A 19,753-nucleotide genomic window follows, 5' to 3' on the forward strand; every position below is an offset into this window, starting at 1 on the left:
CATGCATATTGTTCAGAGCATGTCTGTCTTTTATCCTTTGAGGGCCAGCCCTGTCATTAGGAAGAGTGAGGCAGAAGCTGGGGGTGGCAAACGCTGCCAAAGTCTGAGAAAATGTGTTGTCTGGCCAGCAGCTTAATGTCACACTTGGGGGAGAGGGCACCGTCTTGCAGCCATTGTTGAGGCCAAATAGTTTTGGTAGGTGGGATGGAGTGAGGGCTGCCATCTCTTCCTTCACCTCAGGCAGCAAAACGTCTTTGGCCAGGCCTTGTTCTGAATGAGGCGGGTGAGCAGGTGTGCTTTGGAAATCTCATTCCAAATATTTATTTCCAAGGGAGAGGGAAAATTGCTGGCAATCAGTTAGTAGAACCACCGAGAAGGAGGAGGAGAATTTGGCAAAGCAATTCCTTGCTTTTGCACTAAACTATGTTTCCCGGGATTCTTTGGCTTTCTGAGGTTCAGTTAGCAATTCAGATCCAGGGAGCCCATGTCACAGATGTCGAAGCTCTGGCCCTTGTGACAGAGCAGGTCCCGTGATAAATAATATGTTGCCTGCATTGCCAGGGCAGCTGCTTGGCCTGCAACCACATCTAGTGCTGCCTTGGTCTTCTCATAGAGCTGCTGAACTGTGTGCTATTTGTGAGACAGGATGGCAGGTCTCTTGTGAAATCCTTGATACAACCAACCCTTTCATGGGATGCAATCCATCCCTTGCTTTTGCACTTTTCTCTGTTCCTGAATGCAGCAGTGCCCTCTGCTGGGTAAAACTGGGGAACTCCTCTTAACACTCACCAGGTGTCCCATAAATGACAGCCAAACTAAATACAGTACAGTAACGCAGTAGTGGAAGGAGGGGTGAATCGGATCAGAAGAGTGGCAGGCTGAATTTGGACTGGGGTTGCCAGGTCAGCAGCATCCCAGACCCTAAGATTTCAGGGCCCAAACCTGAGACCCCCTGATGATGTCATGGGGCCCCAGTGATGTCATAGGGAGTGGGCCCTGGAAAGTCTGTGCAATGTGTGTAGAGATGGGGGGTTAATGTGACAGGGGAAGAACAAAGGAAAGAAGGAAGACCCCGTGCCCTGAGAGTCAATCCAATAATTTGCAGCTGGCTATGCTGGGCCAGCAAGCTGCACGCATTGTCTTCCTATTTAATAAATTGTATTACATTACATTACATTAAGGGCCCTCTCTCACACACACACACACACCCCGGAGATTCAAGCCCTCCTCCTGCCACCTGGAGGGGGCCAGGCAAGCACCAAGACTTCATGTCAGCCCTGGAAGGTCTGGCAACCCTAACTGGGGTTACTGGTGACAAGTTCTCTCCCCGCCCCCCCCACTGCCCCCGTAGGGGTAGGATGGGCCTATTAAGATGGCCTTCTCCCAGAGACATATGGAATCTAAGGATTTGCTGAATACTTTTGTGGATTCTCCACTTGGCCTGGCTGGTCTTCCATGGGCGCACTCATGGCTAGGTACCTGAAGATCTAGCATGGTCACTTGATGCCCAGGCGACAAGGCAGGTGTGATACGTAAACGTGAGAGATAAGCTGCTCACTTGTCTGTGATGGCCAGCACTGTGATCCCATCCCGCTGCAAGTGCACCAGCTTGATGGCTTTCATGTTGTAGGGTTTGACGCACACGGCAGAAGATTTGGAGGGAGGGCAAACGGCATCCCAGACCACCAGCTTCCCTTCCATAGTCCCAGTAATGGCTTGCGTAGAGCTGAAGTGGAAAATGGTCTGGCTGAAGATCCCCACGACCTTGTTGAACGACTGGAGAAGGGAGAAAGGGAAAGATGCCCTTCGCCACTGAGCAAAACACAAAGCAGCCAGCGACAGAAGAGCTTTCAAATGCATACAAGTGGCAGAGAACAGAGATAGAAGAATGTGAGCGCTCTCTCTCCAGTTCTCTTCCCCCCCCCCCAATTTTAAGGTCAGTTTGTACCCCATTTCTGCATCAGTTGGAGAATCTTTATTTTAAAAATTCTATAGCTGCATTTTCCTGCACAATTCTTCCAATGGACACATTTTTGCAAGCCAACACAACACATTTTGCACATTGCTTTCAATATCATACACGTTCTTGTGTCCTGAGTCCCATAATATGTGAGGTTTTTGCTTGCCAAACTGCATCACCTAATTCAGACACCAGCACACTGTTTCAGTTTGCATACTGTTTCAGGGAGTGTGAATTAAGTGGAGTTGCATTAGAAGCAAATTCCTCACCTGTCCCTACCAGAGAATAAGAGAGGGCAGGGTGGGTGGGTGGGTGTGTTTTCGGTGGTTCTCACCCCCACCCCCAGCGCTGGACAAACGGCAAGCACAGCTCCTCTGCCCCATCCATATAACTAAGAAAAACAGAGGAGATTGGGGAGAGATGGAAGAGAGAAAGAGAGGAAGGAAGGAAGACTTGGGCATAGGCACAGGGCACAATTTGCCCAAAACATTGCATATGCTAATTTTTATGTGAAAATACAGATTTAAGCCTCTGAGCCAACCTAATGTATTACTTGTGCATTCCTTTTTTATCTGGAAACAGTTCCCACCTCCAATATCCTCTAAAATTGTTTCCCCTTCCCTCTCCCCAAGGCACTTTCACGTACATTTGTGAGGAAATGCCCTGTGTGATTTATAAATGTTAATTGTATTTGTTGTGCTAACTGAAGGTTTTATTTAACTAAACTGGAATATACTTTTATTCATTAGGAAAGGAAATGGGGTGAGGGCTGTTGAAGAAGAGAACACACTTTTGCTCTCCTTCAGCAGTTATCAAGCACACATGCTTAATTTTATTATATTTACTATACTCAGTGGAGTCAACCATTACTTTAGGTTGTTCATATTTATGAGTTTGCAAGATGAGAAGGGCTGTTTAGGGCAGCCCTGTTTAGGGAAGCTTTTGATGTTTAACAGACTATTGTATTTTAATATTTTGTTGGAAGCTGCCCAGAGTGGCTGAGGAAACCCAGCCAGATGGGCAGGGTATAAATAATAAATTGTTGTTGTTGTTGTTGTTGTTATGTTGTGTGGCTGAAGGCTTGTTGGCCCCTGCACTTAGCAGCATGCTCAAGAGCCCTATAAGCAAAGTTTTGTTTGTTTGCTTGTTTTGTTTTTAAAAGGCAGGAGGATAGTGGGCAGGAGCTCCGAGGACCAGGGCAAAGACCCCAGGCCACCCCCTTACAACACTCCAGAAAGAAAGAAGGAAAGAGGGAAACATTAGAAAGGAAGAGAGGAAGAAGGAGAGACTGTCATATGCTAGTGTAAGGTAGTGGTTTGAGTGCTGGACTAGGATCTGGGTCGACCAGGGTTCGAATTCCCACTCAGCCATGAAGGTCACTGGGTGGCCTTGGGCCTGTCACTGCCTCTCAGCCTAACCCACCTCACAGGGTTGTTGTGGGGACTGAAGGAGAACCATGTAGGCCACCTCAAGCCAAGACATTTTAGCACTTGGGGTGAGCCACAAAAGGAAACACACACACACACACACCTGCCGGCAGGGAACAAGGGGCGAGTGAAGCTCTCCTTTGGGAACAAGGGTAGGAGGAGACCCTCCTATTTGCCAAGAGGCTGCTGAGAAGGGGGCAGAAGAGGCTGCCTTCAAAGCATGTGGCGCAGCCATCGCTGCCACTGCGTCGGCGGCAGCGGGCGACATGTTCCTTTGAGGCCAGATCAGCTGCCCCTGTGAATCCTGCCACCTGAGGCAGCAGCCTCACCTTGCCTCATGGATGAGCTGGACTTGCTTTGATCTCTTTGGAGAAAAAGGCGGGATAGAAATGCAGTTAATAAATAATAAATAAATATTGACTCAAGGTTATGAAAATGAAAGGAGGAGAGAGAACTTTCTGTGTTCTGTGTTCCTTATTAATCTCCGGGTTCTCAGCAGCACAAAGCCCTTTGTTCCCACTGCACAAAATGTGTTGAGCTGCCGGTTCAGAATGTTATGTACAGTATTGAGGTTCTCACCCTGGCCACCAGGGGTATTGTGTATATAGTTTTCACTCAGGTCCATGTCAGTTACTTTAGGCGGGAAACCCTGGGTTGTTGTTGTTACAATGTGATAGCCTATAAAAACAGGCTGGCTGAGTTGTTCAGTTCAGTTCAGTTCCAGCTTACTTATAAAGAACTACTTGGAGAAATCTCTGTGTCGTCTGCTATGTCCACCCACTATTCCTCAGCCTCTGCAGGCCCAAGGTGTTCAAGACGGCCCAAGTTTTGATCGTGCCACTAGCAGTCCAGGCAGCGCCGTGGGACGTGCTAAAGGAGAAGCTTAAAAACCACTACGCTCCAAAGCCATCAAAAATTGCTGACCACCGTGCATTCTACCACCAGGACCAGGCACAGGGTGAGAACTTCAATACATAACACAAAATATACTCTGGAGCACAACTGTAGAGCATTTTTGCCCTCCTCTGCTCTCCGTAAACCCAGCCAAGCCCCTCATACTCCATTTGCTGCTGCTTGGCTGGGAAGGCTGATGGGCAGAGTGCGCAGCACGCCAGTCTCAAGATCTGTAGAGGGCCCTCCCATCAGATGTCAAGGGAATAAACAACTATCCGACTTTTAGAAGACATCTGAAGGCATCCCTTAGGGAACTTTTTAATGTTTGAAGTTTCATTCTGTTTTTAATGTTCTTTAATGTTCTGTTGAAACCCACCCAGAATGGGGAGGGTAGAAATATTATTATTATTATTATTATTATTATTATTATTATTATTATTAATAATAATTCCACAATTCAAAACAGAATGAGTCAAATGACATGAATACAAGTTCAAGCAACAGGGCTGGATGGGACGACATACCCTCCAGCTTAAAGGTTTGCTTTCAGTTTAATTGCACCATCAAGGTACTAACAGGCAAGTCTTTAAACTGATTACAACACTGGCCTTGGACTGGAGATAGCCAGGGTCAGCCAATTGTGTGAATTGGCCTCTGGGTGTCTAGCCACGGGGAGTTTGCACACAGATCATCTGGTCACCTGTTTTTCTGAAGGACTTTGGATTTGCTTGCTGCAGAACCATAACACAAAACATAGGAGCCAACTCCTAGGGGCTGCGGTCCCTTTGCCTCCCCATAATATATTTGAGCCCCACCCCCAGTTGATGGGTGGTGCTGAGAAGGAGGAGCAACAACAGATGCCACTGCATGCTTGCCCACTGGCTCTCTGCCCAGCAAGCAAGCAGGGGGCACCATGCGAAAGAAGAAGACAACGAGGGGCAGCAGTTGGCAACAACAGTGGTGGCCACATAGAGGAAGAGCAGGAGGGCACCTTGCCCAAAGGCCCTCCAAAGGCGTCAATTCTGTACATTCCTAAGGTGATCAATGCAATACTCACTTTATCTGTCAGGGGCGGAGCATGGTAGTGCAAGATGTCGGCATTCTAAGGAGACATGGAGAAAAAAAAACAGAATCAAAACTCAGACACCACCAAGGCCTGTCTCCCACCCCACCACTTCACTGTGAGCCACCCATTTCCAGTAAGCTTATTATTCTGAGAACCTTCTAACATCATTTTCTTCTTTCCTCCCCATCACTTTTTCCTTTCGTGCCATTTCTTTATATAACAAGGACAGAGCCTGTGTCTTGTTTTTGTTGATCTACAAGCCTGCTGGGAACCTTTCCAACTGAATGAACCTGGGACCTTCTGCGTGCCGGCACTACCCAGGCCAAAGGCAGCCTTGAACCTTGGCTGGGATTTCCAGGAGGCTGAATTCTGACCATTTCTGTGTTGGAGCTGTGCAATCATAAAACAGAGAACACCTACATCCCCCGCGGATTTATTACCAGCTACAACAACATACCAAAGTACAGCAGACATTTTTATTCCAACTTACCCATATGTAGAAGATGACTTGAATTTTACTGTTGCTGACCAGCTCATTATGGTCTCGGGAATTAAAGGCAATGTAATTCTGGAAAATGAACAAGCTCAGAGGTGACAGCAGTAGCAGAATGAAACTTTAGCTCAGGGGTCAGCAAACATTTTCAGCAGGAGGCCGGTTCACTGTCCCTCAAACCTTGGGGGGGACCGGACTATATTTTTGGGGGGGAATGAACAAATTCCTATGTCCCACAAACAACCCAGAGATGCATTTTAAATAAAAGGACACATTCTACTCATAAAAACACGCTGATTCCCAGATTGTCCGTGGGCCGGATTTAGAAGGTGACTGGGCTGAATCTGGCCCCTGGGCCTTAGTTTGCCTACCCATGCTTTAGCTCATGGCACTTATAATTTCTTCTTATTTGGAAGCCTACATAGAGTTTGACCTCTAAGTCAGCCTTCCTCAAATGGATGCCTCGCTCCAGATGTCTCAGACCCCAACTCAGACCGTCAGTGGGCAGGGATGATGGGAGTTGTAGTCCAGAGCCAGTGTGGTGTAGTGGTTAAGAGCGGTAGTCTTGTAATCTGGGAAACCGGGTTCGAGTCTCCGCTCCTCCACCTGCAGCTGCTGGGTGACCTTGGGCCAGTCACACTTCTGTGAAGTCTCTCAGCCCTACTCACCTCACAGAGTGTTTTTTGTGGGGGAGGAAGGGAAAGGAGAATGTTAGCCGCTTTGAGACTCCTGAAGGGGAGTGAAAGGCGGGATATCAAATCCAAACTCTTCTTCTCTTCTTCTTCTTCAGAACACCCAGAGAGCTCCAGGTTGGGAAATGAAATCTGATGCCTAAGTATTAACTAAGAGTCAGTTCACACACTTTTTTTCTGCTACACTGATGAATTGTTGTTGTCTCTACAGGTAAAGATTCACAGAATCAATATAGCATGTGCACGATCACAAATGTCCACATCTATCTCACCAGTCATACATACGCGGTGCTTTAAAAAAGAACGAGAAAAGCCTGTGTGGTGCGGTGAATGGAGCATTTGGAATGGCTCAAATCCCCAGGTACTCATGCGGTGGCCAGAGGCACATCACAGCCTGGCCTGTCTCACAGGCTGACGAGAAGCTAAAGGGGGCGGGGGGGGGGGATCCAATGTACCTTGCCTGGGGCGGGGGGGGGGATCCAATGTACCTTGCCTACAGCTCCGTGGAGGGAAGGCTGAATACAAAGTAAGTAAGCAAGGAGGATGAAGGAGTCGTCTAAGAGATCCTAAGAACAGCTTCACCACCACAAACAGGATACCACGGCAGGATTGCTCAGTTGCTCTTAGATGAAATGCTTTTACTTTGTTTTTGCTTTTCAATTGTGGATGTGGGCTCCCTGGAGGGGAAGGGGTGGGATATAAATCCAATCCACCCACCCACCCATCAATAAAACAAACCAAACTCATGTCTCACCTGGAAGCCAAACTGCGGCTGGATTTCTACGCTGCAGACAGGCTTTGTCTCAGGCGAGGTCCACCTCCATATGCAAACTTTCTGATGTGATGAAGAAAGCATTTTAAGGAAAGAAAATAACATACTCTCCTAAGACTTAACAGACCTCCCACATCCCCCATGGCATACCACTCTGGACGAAACCTAACTGGGCATCGTGTCAGCACGATTATGGACAGGAGTGAGGTTACACTTTGTCTCAAAGACCTGCACTGACTGCCCATTTGTTAGGTCTCTGAGGCCCTTAACAGCTTCAGACCAGTTTGTTTGAAGGATTGCCTCACCCCCTAAGGGTGTATACGTGTTCTAATGACACCCCCAGTGCTTTTTCTTCCAGAAAAAAGGTGCCAGAACACACTCCCTTAGAAGACCGACCCTGGAGCCCCACTGGAGGAGGAAGAGGGGTGCGGGGGGAGCACACCACCCCTGGCAGTGTGATCCTGGCGGGGTGCCATTGCAGCTGCTCGCCCCTGCACATAGGCGCCGACTCCATGGGGCTTGAGGGGGCCCGAGCCCCCTCAAAAATTCGTTTGGGGGGGCTCTGCCCCCCCAATAATCTCCGGCGCCCCTCCAGCAGAGCGCCATCGCCGCCCCTCCCCCAGCCCAAAATGCACAGGGAGGGGCGGGCTGCATGCCTCCTGCCCTCCCTCCCGAGCAAAAGCTCCACCCAATTTCCTTTGGAGCTGATTAATAGGCGCAGCACACTCTCCCCTATTCGCTCACGAGGAGGCGGCGCCACTTTATTTGCATATTCATGAGCTTATTTATTATTCATGAGCTTTCCCGGGCCCCCCCAATATTTTTTATAAGTCCGCGTCCTTGCCCCTGCAGGTGGTGCGCCACGCCCCCAGGACACGCACCACCCCCACCCCCACCTGTTCTCCGCCTCCCCCCACCCCCGTGCCAAAGCATGAAGCTCCGCCACTGCAGAGCCCAAAGAATCTGTGTTCTGGGTGATTCTGACTCCTGCTTATAGCCTATTAATCAAAACTGTTCACACCCTCCCCTCCCACCATCGAGAGTGCCCCCCTCACTTCTCTCCTTCACGAATCCGAGGCACCCTAGTTAGAGGATTCAGCGCAGGAAATGCTTCCTTTACCTGCACTTCCCCAGCCCCGATGGTAGCCAGAAACTTGGAATCATGCGAAATTGCGATGGCGCAGACTCCGCCCTCTGGGTGGCTGTCAAATATGGTGTGCACAGGAATCCTGGAGAACACAACACACACTGAACGCTCCGAAACTGAAGCAGGTTCACGTCTGCCCTGGTGGGACAGATGCAGCCGAGACCTTGGCTTTATGGCTGCCCAATTACCCACCAAGTTTTAAGAGTCGCGACACCAACACTATTGGCAGCTAAGGCCAATGTGGGAGAGGTCTAACGCGGAAATAAATGGTTAGCAAACCTCCGCCACCAGATGCTTACGCAGAGTATCCGTCCCAAACAGTCACCATGCTCTGGGGGCCCCTGTCAGCTGTTGCTATCCACCTTCGGTCTTCACTTATGCAGATGCAGGAAATGCAGTCTGTGTGTCCCTGGAAAGTCAAAGGACGAGAGCGAGCCCTGCAGAGGCAGCTCATGGGAAATCTCCCTCAAGCCGGTATGCTAAATGTTGGACCGCTTTTTTATTGCAGACATAACCTTGTGGGTAATCTGTCAAGGAATGCATCTCAGTGGGGACACTGCCAATGGCAGGTGCATACTTGGGGTAGCACACCCGGTTTCCCTACATGGGACACAGGGGGGCCTTCCCAAAGCCTAGTAAGCGCTGTACTTTGGGACGGAGGCGTGACGGCTCTCACAGGGTCCTGGAGTCCTTACCCCAGCCTAGTTAGTGCTTGCCCAGCTTTGGGAAGGCAGCGTGAGAGCTGCAGGCCACAAATTTTGGCCTCAAACACACCACCATATGACCAAGGTCCTTCCCTGCCAATGGCCAGCGTCACCAGAGGGAAACGTGCTCAAGATTAAGTCGTCTACAGTCAACCCCCCCCCCCTCATCATGGCGACTTCAGATTACAGTTCTCTCTGTTAGGCAAGATGCGGCGCCAAGCAGGCGGGTGGTAGGGCAAAGTGGCTGAAACAAGAAGAGCAAACAGGAAAAACCCTTCTGACACGGGACCTTTTTCGCCTGTGGTACAGGGCAAGATGGCGCCCCATCCAGTTTCATGTGCAGAAGCTGACCAGACAGAAGCGCTGGCAGCAGGGAAACTTCCTCCACTGTGCTTGAGGGCAGCATACTAGTGGAAGGAACCTAGCATGGGGCACCCAGGGAGTGGTGTTGGGATGATGGAGAGCTCTGTGTGCGCCCTGAAATCTGCCCGGGTGCTGCCCTGAGGGGTACCACAAGATGGCTGCCCTAACACCAGTGTGGAACCGCATCTCAGCTGCCCGTTTGGTGAGCTTCTGTGCGCAGAACGGGATGGGGCGCCATCTTGTTCTGTGCCTCAGGCAGAAAAATCTCTCAAGTTGGCAGAGGGGGGGGGGGAAACAGGCCACATGCCACACTCAGCTCTGTCCTCCAGCACTAGGTCACTGCTCCTCCCGCCTACAATCTGCCTCTGCGGCCTGAAGCCTCCTTCTCATTTGGCCTGATGGGAGGAGGAGGGGAGAGAACAAATGGGTTCTCCAGCACTGATACGGAACTGACCCGTACCTGGAGGAGATATTGCCTGTTCCTGAGGACATCATGGATCACGGCCGTGTGAGAGGAGACGTATAAGATCACTCGGTAGTCTTCATCAAGCAGGTTGAAAACCGGGAGTTCGCTGTTATAGCCAAAGACCCAAGACAAACTCTAAAAGAGAAAGCCAGAGCAGCGAGGCTCTGCTTAGTAAAAAAAAATACACAAACACACCCCAATATCAACATTTTTTACTGATATAAGCCCAACAGCACAACTGGTGCAAGTAATGAGTCCCAAGGAAGCATCATGGAGGGGCTGGTCAGAGCAGGACAGCTGAAGGAGCTACCTGTTGGCAACTGGGGAGGGGGAGCGGCTGTGCCAGGGAGAGTGGCGGGGCAGAGGGAGGGAGTTACAAATGATGAGTCAGATCACATCACACAGCAGCAATATGCTAAGTGTTCCTGTCGTAAAGTGTGCACAGCAGTAAGTGGAAAGTGTGGAAAGCCCCCCACCCCCACCCCGGTGGCAATCAAAAACATATTGTGACCACAAATGCCATCAATTAAATTTGCATGCAACCATGAATTTTGTGTCCTTCCAGACTGGTACTTTGTTTTTATTTTTTGCTTTTTGGTCTGGGTGTCTTCTGCAACAACATTTACATTGTGGAATAAATGTGGTAGAATGTAATGACAACGTAACTTATGTAATTTACATAATTAGTTGTGTAAGTCAAGTCATTTCGCTACAGCAGAAAACGATACAAATAGAGTAAGCCCGCAACTTACACAGGGGTTACATTCCGGGGATCACACCTAAAGCAAAACCGTGTATAGTGTCAAAATACACTGGCTGCGATGGAGGGTGGGATTGCCAAAGATTTCCCCCCTGCACACTCACCCCCTTTCTGCCCCCTTTTTAATTTTGCCAGGTGCATAAAGCTGAATGTGCACAAGTTACATGTGCTTCCATTGCGAGTGTACTCTGACGTCATTTTTGGCAGTGGAACAGAAACTGGGGGGGGGGATGCAGGACAGAATGGAGAAAGATGCCTCCTTACATCCCATCACAGAGCTGCCCTGAGACCATCACAAGCACAAACCATCATGAATGCACAACTTTAAAATGTCTAGATGGGCCCTTGAATGAAACTGATGTTTGACTGGGTGACTCCCAATAACGCTTGTACAGTACAATCAGAATTTTTTTGGCCAATTAATTTTTATCGATTTTCGAAAATGTTCAGTACAGCCGGATCTTACACTGGGGTCATGTTCTGGGTGTGGTGCATATATGCAAAAATGCATACCAGTGTGGTGTAGTGGTTAAGAGCGGTAGACTTGTAATCTGGTGAACCGGGTTCGCTTCCCCGCTCCTCCACATGCAGCTGCTGGGTGACCTTGGGCCAGTCACACTTCTTTGAAGTCTCTCAGCCCCACTCACCTCACAGAGTGTTTGTTGTGGGGGAGGAAGGGAAAAGGAGATTGTTAGCCGCTTTGAGACTCCTTCGGGTAGTGATAAAGCGGGATATCAAATCCAAACTCCTTCTTTTCCAGAGCTGGCATACCACATGGGCCTTGTCTCCCTAGCAAAACAGAGAGCTTTGACTGGGCAAGGCCCGCTCAGCCTGCCAGCTTGGCAATGCTCTTGTGAGATCTCACAAAGCTGCCCGAGTCCCCACAAGATCTTGTTGTGCAAACATCCCCCCCAGTTCCAGAGACGGCACAATGAGATGGCCTGTCCCAGTAAGCAGGACAGAGAGCTTAAAAGCTCTTTTCGCACAGTGAAAACCTTGCCTTCATTTAATTTGTGGAATTCAAACTGATCGGCCTTCAATCGCACATGCGTGAAGTCGCACAAGTTTAATGTGTATAAGATGTGATTGTATTTTACTGTAAGAAGGCAGAAAGGAGGTGGAGCCTCTCTTTCATTGTTCTGCTGATGCCGCTCCCTTTCTGAGCAATACTCACAAGTGGGTGCGCCGAGAGTGGCCTGCTGGTCTCCTCTAAGGTCATGCCAGGGAGGGCCGAAGAGACAGCGGACTCCTCCTCCCCCTCTGCTGGGGTCAGGCTGCTGGCTGCAGTCGGTGCTTGGGAAGGGCCACTCTCTCCTTGGGCTGTTTTCACCTCCGTTTCCCGGCTGGCCCTTTCATCCTCACTTGAGGGCCCTGTGCCTCCAAGGGCAGCGTTGACTTCGTGGCTCACCTCGGCCTCGGCCTTTGTGGCCCGACTGCCAGGCCCACCACTGCTTGCGGAGCTTGCAGCTTGTCCCGAGGCAAGGGGCTCTCTGAAGCTCACTGCTGCCTCTCTGGGGCTCCCGGCTTCCTCTCTCCTGGCAACACTCTGGGTGCGCATGAGGCCACGTCCTTCCTCTGCACCAGGAGCAGGACCTGCACCTTGGTCATCTGATGCTGCTGCTTCCCTGGCGGGGGACTCCTGAGTCTTTTTGCTGCTGGTCTCGTCTTCTGGGACTCCAGGCTCTTCCTCCTCTGAAGGCTGCTTAGCCGCTATTTCCTAAGAGGCAAAACAAAGTTTTGGGTTGAACACCCTGCTTTGCAGAGGAGAGTTCTCGATTTAAATTGTCAGAGAGGGCTGTTCTCTCTTTGAAACCACCAAGTCCAGAAAAGAGGCAAAAGACTGGACAAGCCACAGCTCTCGACACTGACCACCAGTGGTTCCCTGGCTAGATTTCCCTACTATGATGAGATGTTTTATATTCCTAGTATTATCATCATTGCTACTACTACTACCAGAAGTGGCCCAGGTGCCACATAATGCTCGTTTCGCAGTTGTAAGGAATCAATCTTTGGAACTCCCTGGCTATTGACCTCAGGCAGATGCCTTCACTGTACTCTTTTCAACAATTTTATTTAGCGAAGTCTGTTCAGACATATAGAACGCTGACATGTGTTTTTATTTGCTTTTAGATTATCACTAATTTTAAAAAATATTTTAGCTGTTTTTATTGATAATTTTATTGTTTTATTCCTTTTGAAAACCACTTGGAGGTTTTTTTGCAATCAAGGGGTATAATCATATGACATTAATAAATAAATAAATGTTAGCAGAGTACAAATTTTACGATAAATAGGTAAGTATATAATAGGTTCATGGGGGGGAACCAATGCTATATACATACAAATGCATGAAAATGGCCTAATAATTCATTCTAATTTGTATTTCTATTTAAGTTATGGCAATCATTCCTAAATCTACACTTGAAGGTAAAGGGACCCCTGACCATTAGGTCATTGTGAATGACTCTGGGGTTGCGGTGCTCATCTTGCTTTATTGGCCGAGGGAGCTGGCGTACAGCTTCCAGGTCATGTGGCCAGCATGACTAAGCCGCTTCTGGTGAACCAGAGCAGCACAGGGAAACACCGTTTACCTTCCCGCTGGAGTGGTACCTATCTATCTACTTGCCCTTTGAAGTGCTTTCGAACTGCTAGGTTGGCAGGAGCTGGGACTGAGCAACAGGAGCTCACCCCTTTGCGGGGATTCGAACCAATGACCTTCTGATCAGCAAGGCCTAGGCTCTGTGGTTTAGACCACAACGCCACCTGCGTCCCTAAATCTGCACTTCCAGACTTATAAATAGGTACTTGCAAGTTCAATGCAAATTGTCATCCACTTTGGTCTCCTTGCCTGCCTATGAATAAGCAACAATATCCCTCTCAGGACAGCACCTTCACAAAGCCAAAGTTTTGAAAAAGAGTGGGGAGAGGGGGTGTCCAACTGTGAAGACCTTTGTGGGTTATACCTTTTCAGTTTGCTTTAAGTGCTTGCAAAAATTGAATAATTTATCAATTTCATGTGCAGGAGCCCAAACTGCAAAGCCCTGAATCTCTGCTCCCTGGTGTCCACCCGGCAATACTCCAGATACTTCCAGGCCTATCAATACTTTCATGAGAACTAGAAACATGATGTTTTTATTATTAGTCTTTCAAAATGAAAGGTGCGCTTCCTAGGACGCTGCATGCTGTGTGCCCAACTTCAGAACAAAAAGTCCCGTGTCTTTGGGCCACTGGGGCACCTCTGCTGATTTATGGGACTCACCATGACAAATGCTTTGTGTGAATACTTACACCAGGTAAACTGGTGGCAGCAGTGTTGTTGGAAGTTTCCAGTAGGTTCGGAGAGCTGCTGGTTTCTGCTGGGAGAACATCTTGGGAGGCCTGCACTGGTGTCTCCCTGTCAAAAGTGACTTCCATGGGTTCTGCTGAAAATTGGGGCTGCGGACTGGACTGGCTCTGAAGGCTTGGCTCCGAGTCCATAGCAGCACCCACAACCTCCATCTCTTCTCTTGGTGCCTCAGTCGCTTCCTCGGATCCTTTTGTCCCCTGAGAAGGGGGTTCCGTTTCATTGGTGTCTTCCTCCATCTCCAAGAAACTTTATTGGAAACAAGCAGTCTTGTGCCCAGTGCGACTCAGGAACTCTTAAGAAACAAATAAATAAATCAGTGCAGTTTTGAACAGCACAATCTACCATATTGGTTCTCAGTGGTGCACATTTGTATCCAAACACAAATAACAACTTGTTCCTTGGTGTCACAAACCTCACAAAGTTTGGCCATCATCTCTTTAAGAGGTGTCCATAGGGACAGAGAACAGAAAAACGACTTTGTAAAATATACAGTATATATAGTATATATAATTATGAAGCAAGCACCTGAGATTGCCCACTAATGAGGAACAAAATACTCTAGGCTGCTCTTACGTCTTTCATATTCTAGGCAGCAATCTTAGCCCCACTTACCAAGGACAGCAGAGTGCGGGGAGAGCCAGTGAGGCACAGTGGTGAAGAGCGCCAGACTAGAACCCCAGAGGGTAAAGGACCCCTGACAGTTAAGTCCAGTCGCGAATGATTCTGGGGTTGCAGCGCTCATCTCGCTTTACTAGCCAAGGGAGCCAACGTTTGTCTGCAGACAGCTTCCAGGTCATGTGGCCAGCATGACTATGCCACTTCTGGCGAACCAGAGCAGCGCATGGAAACACCGTTTAGCTTCCCGCTGGAGCGGTACCTGTTTATCTACTTGCACTTTGATGTGCTTTCGAACTGTTAGGTTGGCAGGAGCAGGGACCGAGCAACGGGAGCTCACCCCGTCGCAGCGATTCGAACCGCCGACCTTCTGATCGGCAAGTCCTAGGCTCAGTGGTTTAGACCACAGCACCACCCACCAGGGTTCAAATCCCCCACTTGGGCACCACTTTGCCCACAGAGTGAGGGCCTCGGGCCAGCCCTTGCCTCTCGGCCTACCCTACCTTGCAGGGTTGTTGTGGTGGGGGATTGGAGATGACGGGGAGAACCACCCCGTGCAGGGATCCCCTTGAGCTCCTTGGGGAGAAAAGGGAGGGGCGCGAATATGCAACGCAATAGAGGCAGCAGAGAGACCTACCTCCTCCCCAGCCCCTTTGCACCAGACCCCCAGGAGCCCCCGGCCTCGTCAGCCGCCGCGTAGCTGCTCCTGCAGGACGGGCAGCTGTTTGGCTTCCTCCCCTTGTTGCCATAGCGACCGGCGGCAGCCCGGGCCCCTTCCTTTCGCCGGCCCGCGAAAGGGTTGACGGGCGGGGCTATGCAAATTAAAGACCAATGGCGGTCCGAGAAAAGAAGGAGGGCGGAGCTTAACGTTTCCCCTTTCAGAGGCTGCGCGAGCCGAGAAGTTGCCAGGTGCGCTTTGCGGAGCGAGGGAAGCGCCGCTCGCGCCTGGCAGGTGCGCCCTTGGCAGCGCGCAGGTGCTCGCCCGCACCTGGCAGGCGTCGGGAAAGGGGACCTGGGTAACTGAGGAGGAAGGTAGTGGTCGCTGCTCCGCTTTGTGCGAGGGCTGAAAGTCCGCTCTCTTTTCTGCAGGGGGGGGGGCGACTTGAATAAAATACTGGGGGGGGAGTCCCAGGTGAGCCCGGCCCACATAATCTAGTGGCAATGCCCATCCACTTTCGGGGGGCGAAGACCCCTCGGGCCCTGGGAGTTGGATCCTATGGGGCCAGACTTCTCGCAACCCCTCCTCCACTTTCCTGCTTTTCCTTTTTAAAAAAAATAATATTTTCATTCATTTTAACATATAAATTATAAAATGTACTGTACCACAGAACTTATCACTTATAAGAACGGTTTCAGAGAGAAACAGAATTATCATTGGTGAAAAAGGTAAAGTACCTAGGGGTTAGTATAACAGCCAAAAATCTGAGTCTATTTAAGGATAATTATGAAAAATGTTGGTCTGAAATTAAGAGAGACTTGGAAAGTTGGGCAAAACTGAAGCTTTCTTTGTTAGGCCGAATTGCTGCGATTAAGATGAATGTGCTGCCAAAGATGTTGTTCTTGTTTCAAACATTGCAAATTGTGGACAAAACGGAGTGTTTCCGGAGGTGGCAGAGAGATATTTCCAAATTTGTCTGGCAGGGCAAAAAGCCCAGAATCAAGTTTAAGATATTAACAGATGCAAAGGAAAGAGGGGGCTTTGCCCTGCCAGACTTAAGGCTGTACTATGAAGCCGCAGCTTTCTGCTGGCTAAAAGATTGGCTACTTCTCGAAGACACTGACGTGTTAGATCTGGAAGGTTATAACAATGCTTTTGGTTGGCATGCATATTTGTGGTATGACAAAGCTAAGATTAACAAGGCCTTTAAGAACCATATTGTCAGAAAAGCAGTGTTTAATGTCTGGACAAAATACAAAGACTTATTGGAAAATAAAACTCCAAGGTGGCTTTCACCTTTGGAAGCTAAGGCCTGGAAAAGACCCAATATGGAAGCCTACTGGCCAAAATATTGGGAACTGTTAGAAAAAGACGGAGATAATTGGAAATTGCAGAGTATGGAGAAAATGAAGGATAAAGTGCGAGACTGGTTACACTACGCTCAGATTAAGGAAATTTTTAAAAGTGACAAAAAGTTAGGATTCCAGGTGGAGAAATCGAAGTTGGAAACAGAACTGTTAGAACCTAAGACTAAGGTACTTTCAAGAATGTATAACTTGCTGTTGAAATGGAATACACAAGACGAAATGGTTAAGTCGGCTATGATAAAATGGGCACAGGACATTGGGCATAACATTATGTTTGAGGACTGGGAAAGGTTGTGGACCACTGGGTTGAATTTTACTGCATGTAATGCTTTGAAAGAAAATGTAATGAAAATGATATACAGATGGTACATGACCGCAGTTAAACTTGCCAAAATATACCATTCGTCTGATAATAAATGCTGGAAATGTAAAGAAAATGAAGGAACATTCTTCCACCTCTGGTGGACTTGCCCCAAAGTGAAGGCCTTCTGGGAAATGATATATAACGAGCTGAAAAAGGTATTTAAGTATACCTTTACTAAGAAACCAGAGGCCTTTCTTCTGGGCATTGTCGACCAGAAGGTGTTAAAGAAAGATAGAACATTTTTCATGTATGCAACAACAGCAGCAAGGATACTACTCGCTAAGAACTGGAAAACTCAAGATCTACCCACACTGGAAGAATGGCAGATGCAACTGATGGACTATATGCAACTGGCGGAGATGACTGGCAGAATCCGAGACCTGGGAGAAGAAAGGATTGAAGAAGATTGGAAGAAATTCAAGACTTACTTACAGAAATATTGTGATTTAGTGGAATGTTAAGAAGGATGCTTGGTTATAAATAATTGGCCATCACTAAAATAGATCAAGAATTGATGATAAGAGAGATTAAGAGAAACAAATTTGCAGGAGAATTATTTTATTGTATTTAAGTAAGTGGTTATAGATTTGGAAATAAGATGATAATTTGCTTGACAAAAATTTATTAATGATGTAAGTGGGGGCGGGAGACGTGAGGGAGTTCAAGGATATTATGAAATTTTGTTAAAACAAAGCAATAATGTTTATTATCATTGTATTCTTTTTTCTAAAAACTCTAATAAATATTTATATATAAAAAAAAGAACTTATCACTTATACAATCTTTTTGGACTTCCATCAGCACCTCTGATGATCCACCGTTTTAACCACTTCTTATGCATTTCTTAACTTTATATTGCCTTTACACCTCTTAACAAGTCATCCTCCCCCTTATCCATTTTTACAATACTTCTAATACTCCTCCTCACAAAACTTCTTGCAACCCTACAAACGTCGTCTGTTCTTCACAATTACTTTTCAAATAGTCCATAAATTTACTCCAGTCTTCCGTGAATTTCTGGTCTCGCCAGTTTCGAATCCTTCCTGTTAATCTAGTCAGTTTATCTTTCCTGCTTTTCCAGGCTTCGAAGGGCGTTGCTATTCCAGATGTGGACGCAGCTGGACGGGACGCCTCCATCTTGAGCCTCTTACTATGCTGTGCTGCTTGTTTCTTACCTTTAGCTCACAAACATGCATCTGTTGAAGGTTGTTTTTTTATTACCTTCTTTTCTGTCATGAGTCTGATTTCCTTGATTAAGTTCAATGTGGTTATCTAATTTTATTGTCTGTGTGACAAGTTTCGTTTTCTTCTTCAATAATTTTACCTGTTTTTTTCTACCCGTTGGCATGTCACTCTGCTTTGAACTAGTCTGGCATCTTGAAGAGAAGCTCAAGGCTTTTCTCCCCTCATGTGTCTTTATTCTCATCCATAATTTTCATTTTGAATAGTTTCACCACACCATAATTTTTCTTTATTACACTTCACAATATTTATATACTGCATGACAAAAGACACTCTACCCTGGTCTTGGGTCTTGGGTACTTGAGATTATATAATGTCCCACTTTAGCTGTCATTTTAATTTTATATGGTTTTTGTATTTCCTATTGTTCTGCCCTGCTGTTGGATCTTCTGAAGGCAGGTAATTAATTAATTATCCTTCTACTGCAGACCCGAGCTCCTTGACCTAATTTCAACCATCATTTGGAGGACATGGTGGTTCTTCCCTCAGAAACCTGACTGGAGTAGCAGTTAATTCTTTCTTCAGTTCTGGTGACAGGATAGTGCCCTCTGCACCCGAGTCAGCCCAGGGCAGCCCATGTGACATTTACATCTCTGTCCTCCAACAGATAAGGTGGCCATTTTTATTTTTATTTTACAAAATGTCTGAAGGGCTGTTCTGAGGAATTCAGTCAGTCATTCTCTCTCTCTCTCTCTCTCTCTCTCTCACACACACACACACACACACACCCAAAATGGAAGTGTGCAGCATTTAAGAAACCTTTAAAAACAATGCAAAGAGTCATTAAAATGACTGGCTATTAAAGGCACCCTCTAGATGCAGAACAGCTTGGTCCCAGTCTGGTTAAAAAATAAAAGCCCAAGAAAGAGAGCAGGACCTTGAAGCTGCCCTTCCTTCAGCAGTGAGCTCCTGGAACACAGACTAAACAGGCACACAGGCTATCAGGCTACATACTTTCTCACAGAGATGGTTTGTATTTGTCTATATAAATTAGAACAGTTGGGGTGTGTCCACTGCTAGTTAGAGCCTCTGCAGAGAATTTTCCAAGTATGCCTTTGTGCACAGGGCTATACTGCTAGTTACTCTAGGAGCAAAGAAAGCTGCTTTATACCAAGGGAGACCACCTTTGGTCCATCCAGCTCAGTATTGGCTACAATGGCTGCAGCAGCAGCAGCTCTTGGGGGTTTCAGGCAGGGGTCTCTCCCAGCCCTACCTGCAGATGCCAGGAAGTGCACTTGGGACCGTGCTCTGCCACTGAGCTTATGTCACTTCCCCGTCTAAGCTGGAACATGCAGCCTATTTTTAAAACTTTATTCAAAATGACCTGATAATACAAAGCACAACATGAATTAACATTCCAGGTCTGACAACAGATATGCGACAGTAAACAAAAAAGAAAATGGAAAGACACCATGAG

General features: G+C 47.8%; 1 protein-coding gene across 1 annotated transcript in view; it reads right to left on the bottom strand.

Moving 5' to 3' along the window:
* The window catches only part of CFAP251 (cilia and flagella associated protein 251), a 36,914-nt gene extending 21,417 nt beyond the window's left edge, over positions 1–15,497 (bottom strand). Inside the window, exons 1-10 of the mRNA XM_081893254.1 lie at positions 15,343–15,497; positions 14,033–14,382; positions 11,919–12,461; positions 9,979–10,119; positions 8,751–8,860; positions 8,425–8,533; positions 7,287–7,367; positions 5,838–5,915; positions 5,339–5,383; positions 1,559–1,776 (exon numbers count right to left, since the gene is read on the bottom strand). Of these exons, the coding sequence (XP_081749380.1) occupies positions 1,559–1,776; positions 5,339–5,383; positions 5,838–5,915; positions 7,287–7,367; positions 8,425–8,533; positions 8,751–8,860; positions 9,979–10,119; positions 11,919–12,461; positions 14,033–14,326 (1,619 nt within the window). The 5' untranslated portion in view covers positions 14,327–14,382; positions 15,343–15,497. The remainder of the gene's footprint in view (positions 1–1,558; positions 1,777–5,338; positions 5,384–5,837; positions 5,916–7,286; positions 7,368–8,424; positions 8,534–8,750; positions 8,861–9,978; positions 10,120–11,918; positions 12,462–14,032; positions 14,383–15,342) is intronic.
* Between the last annotated feature and the right edge of the window lie 4,256 nt (positions 15,498–19,753).

The sequence above is a fragment of the Podarcis melisellensis genome (genome assembly GCF_964234715.1).
Source record: "Podarcis melisellensis genome assembly, chromosome: 16".
Taxonomy (NCBI): Eukaryota; Metazoa; Chordata; class Lepidosauria; order Squamata; family Lacertidae; genus Podarcis; species Podarcis melisellensis.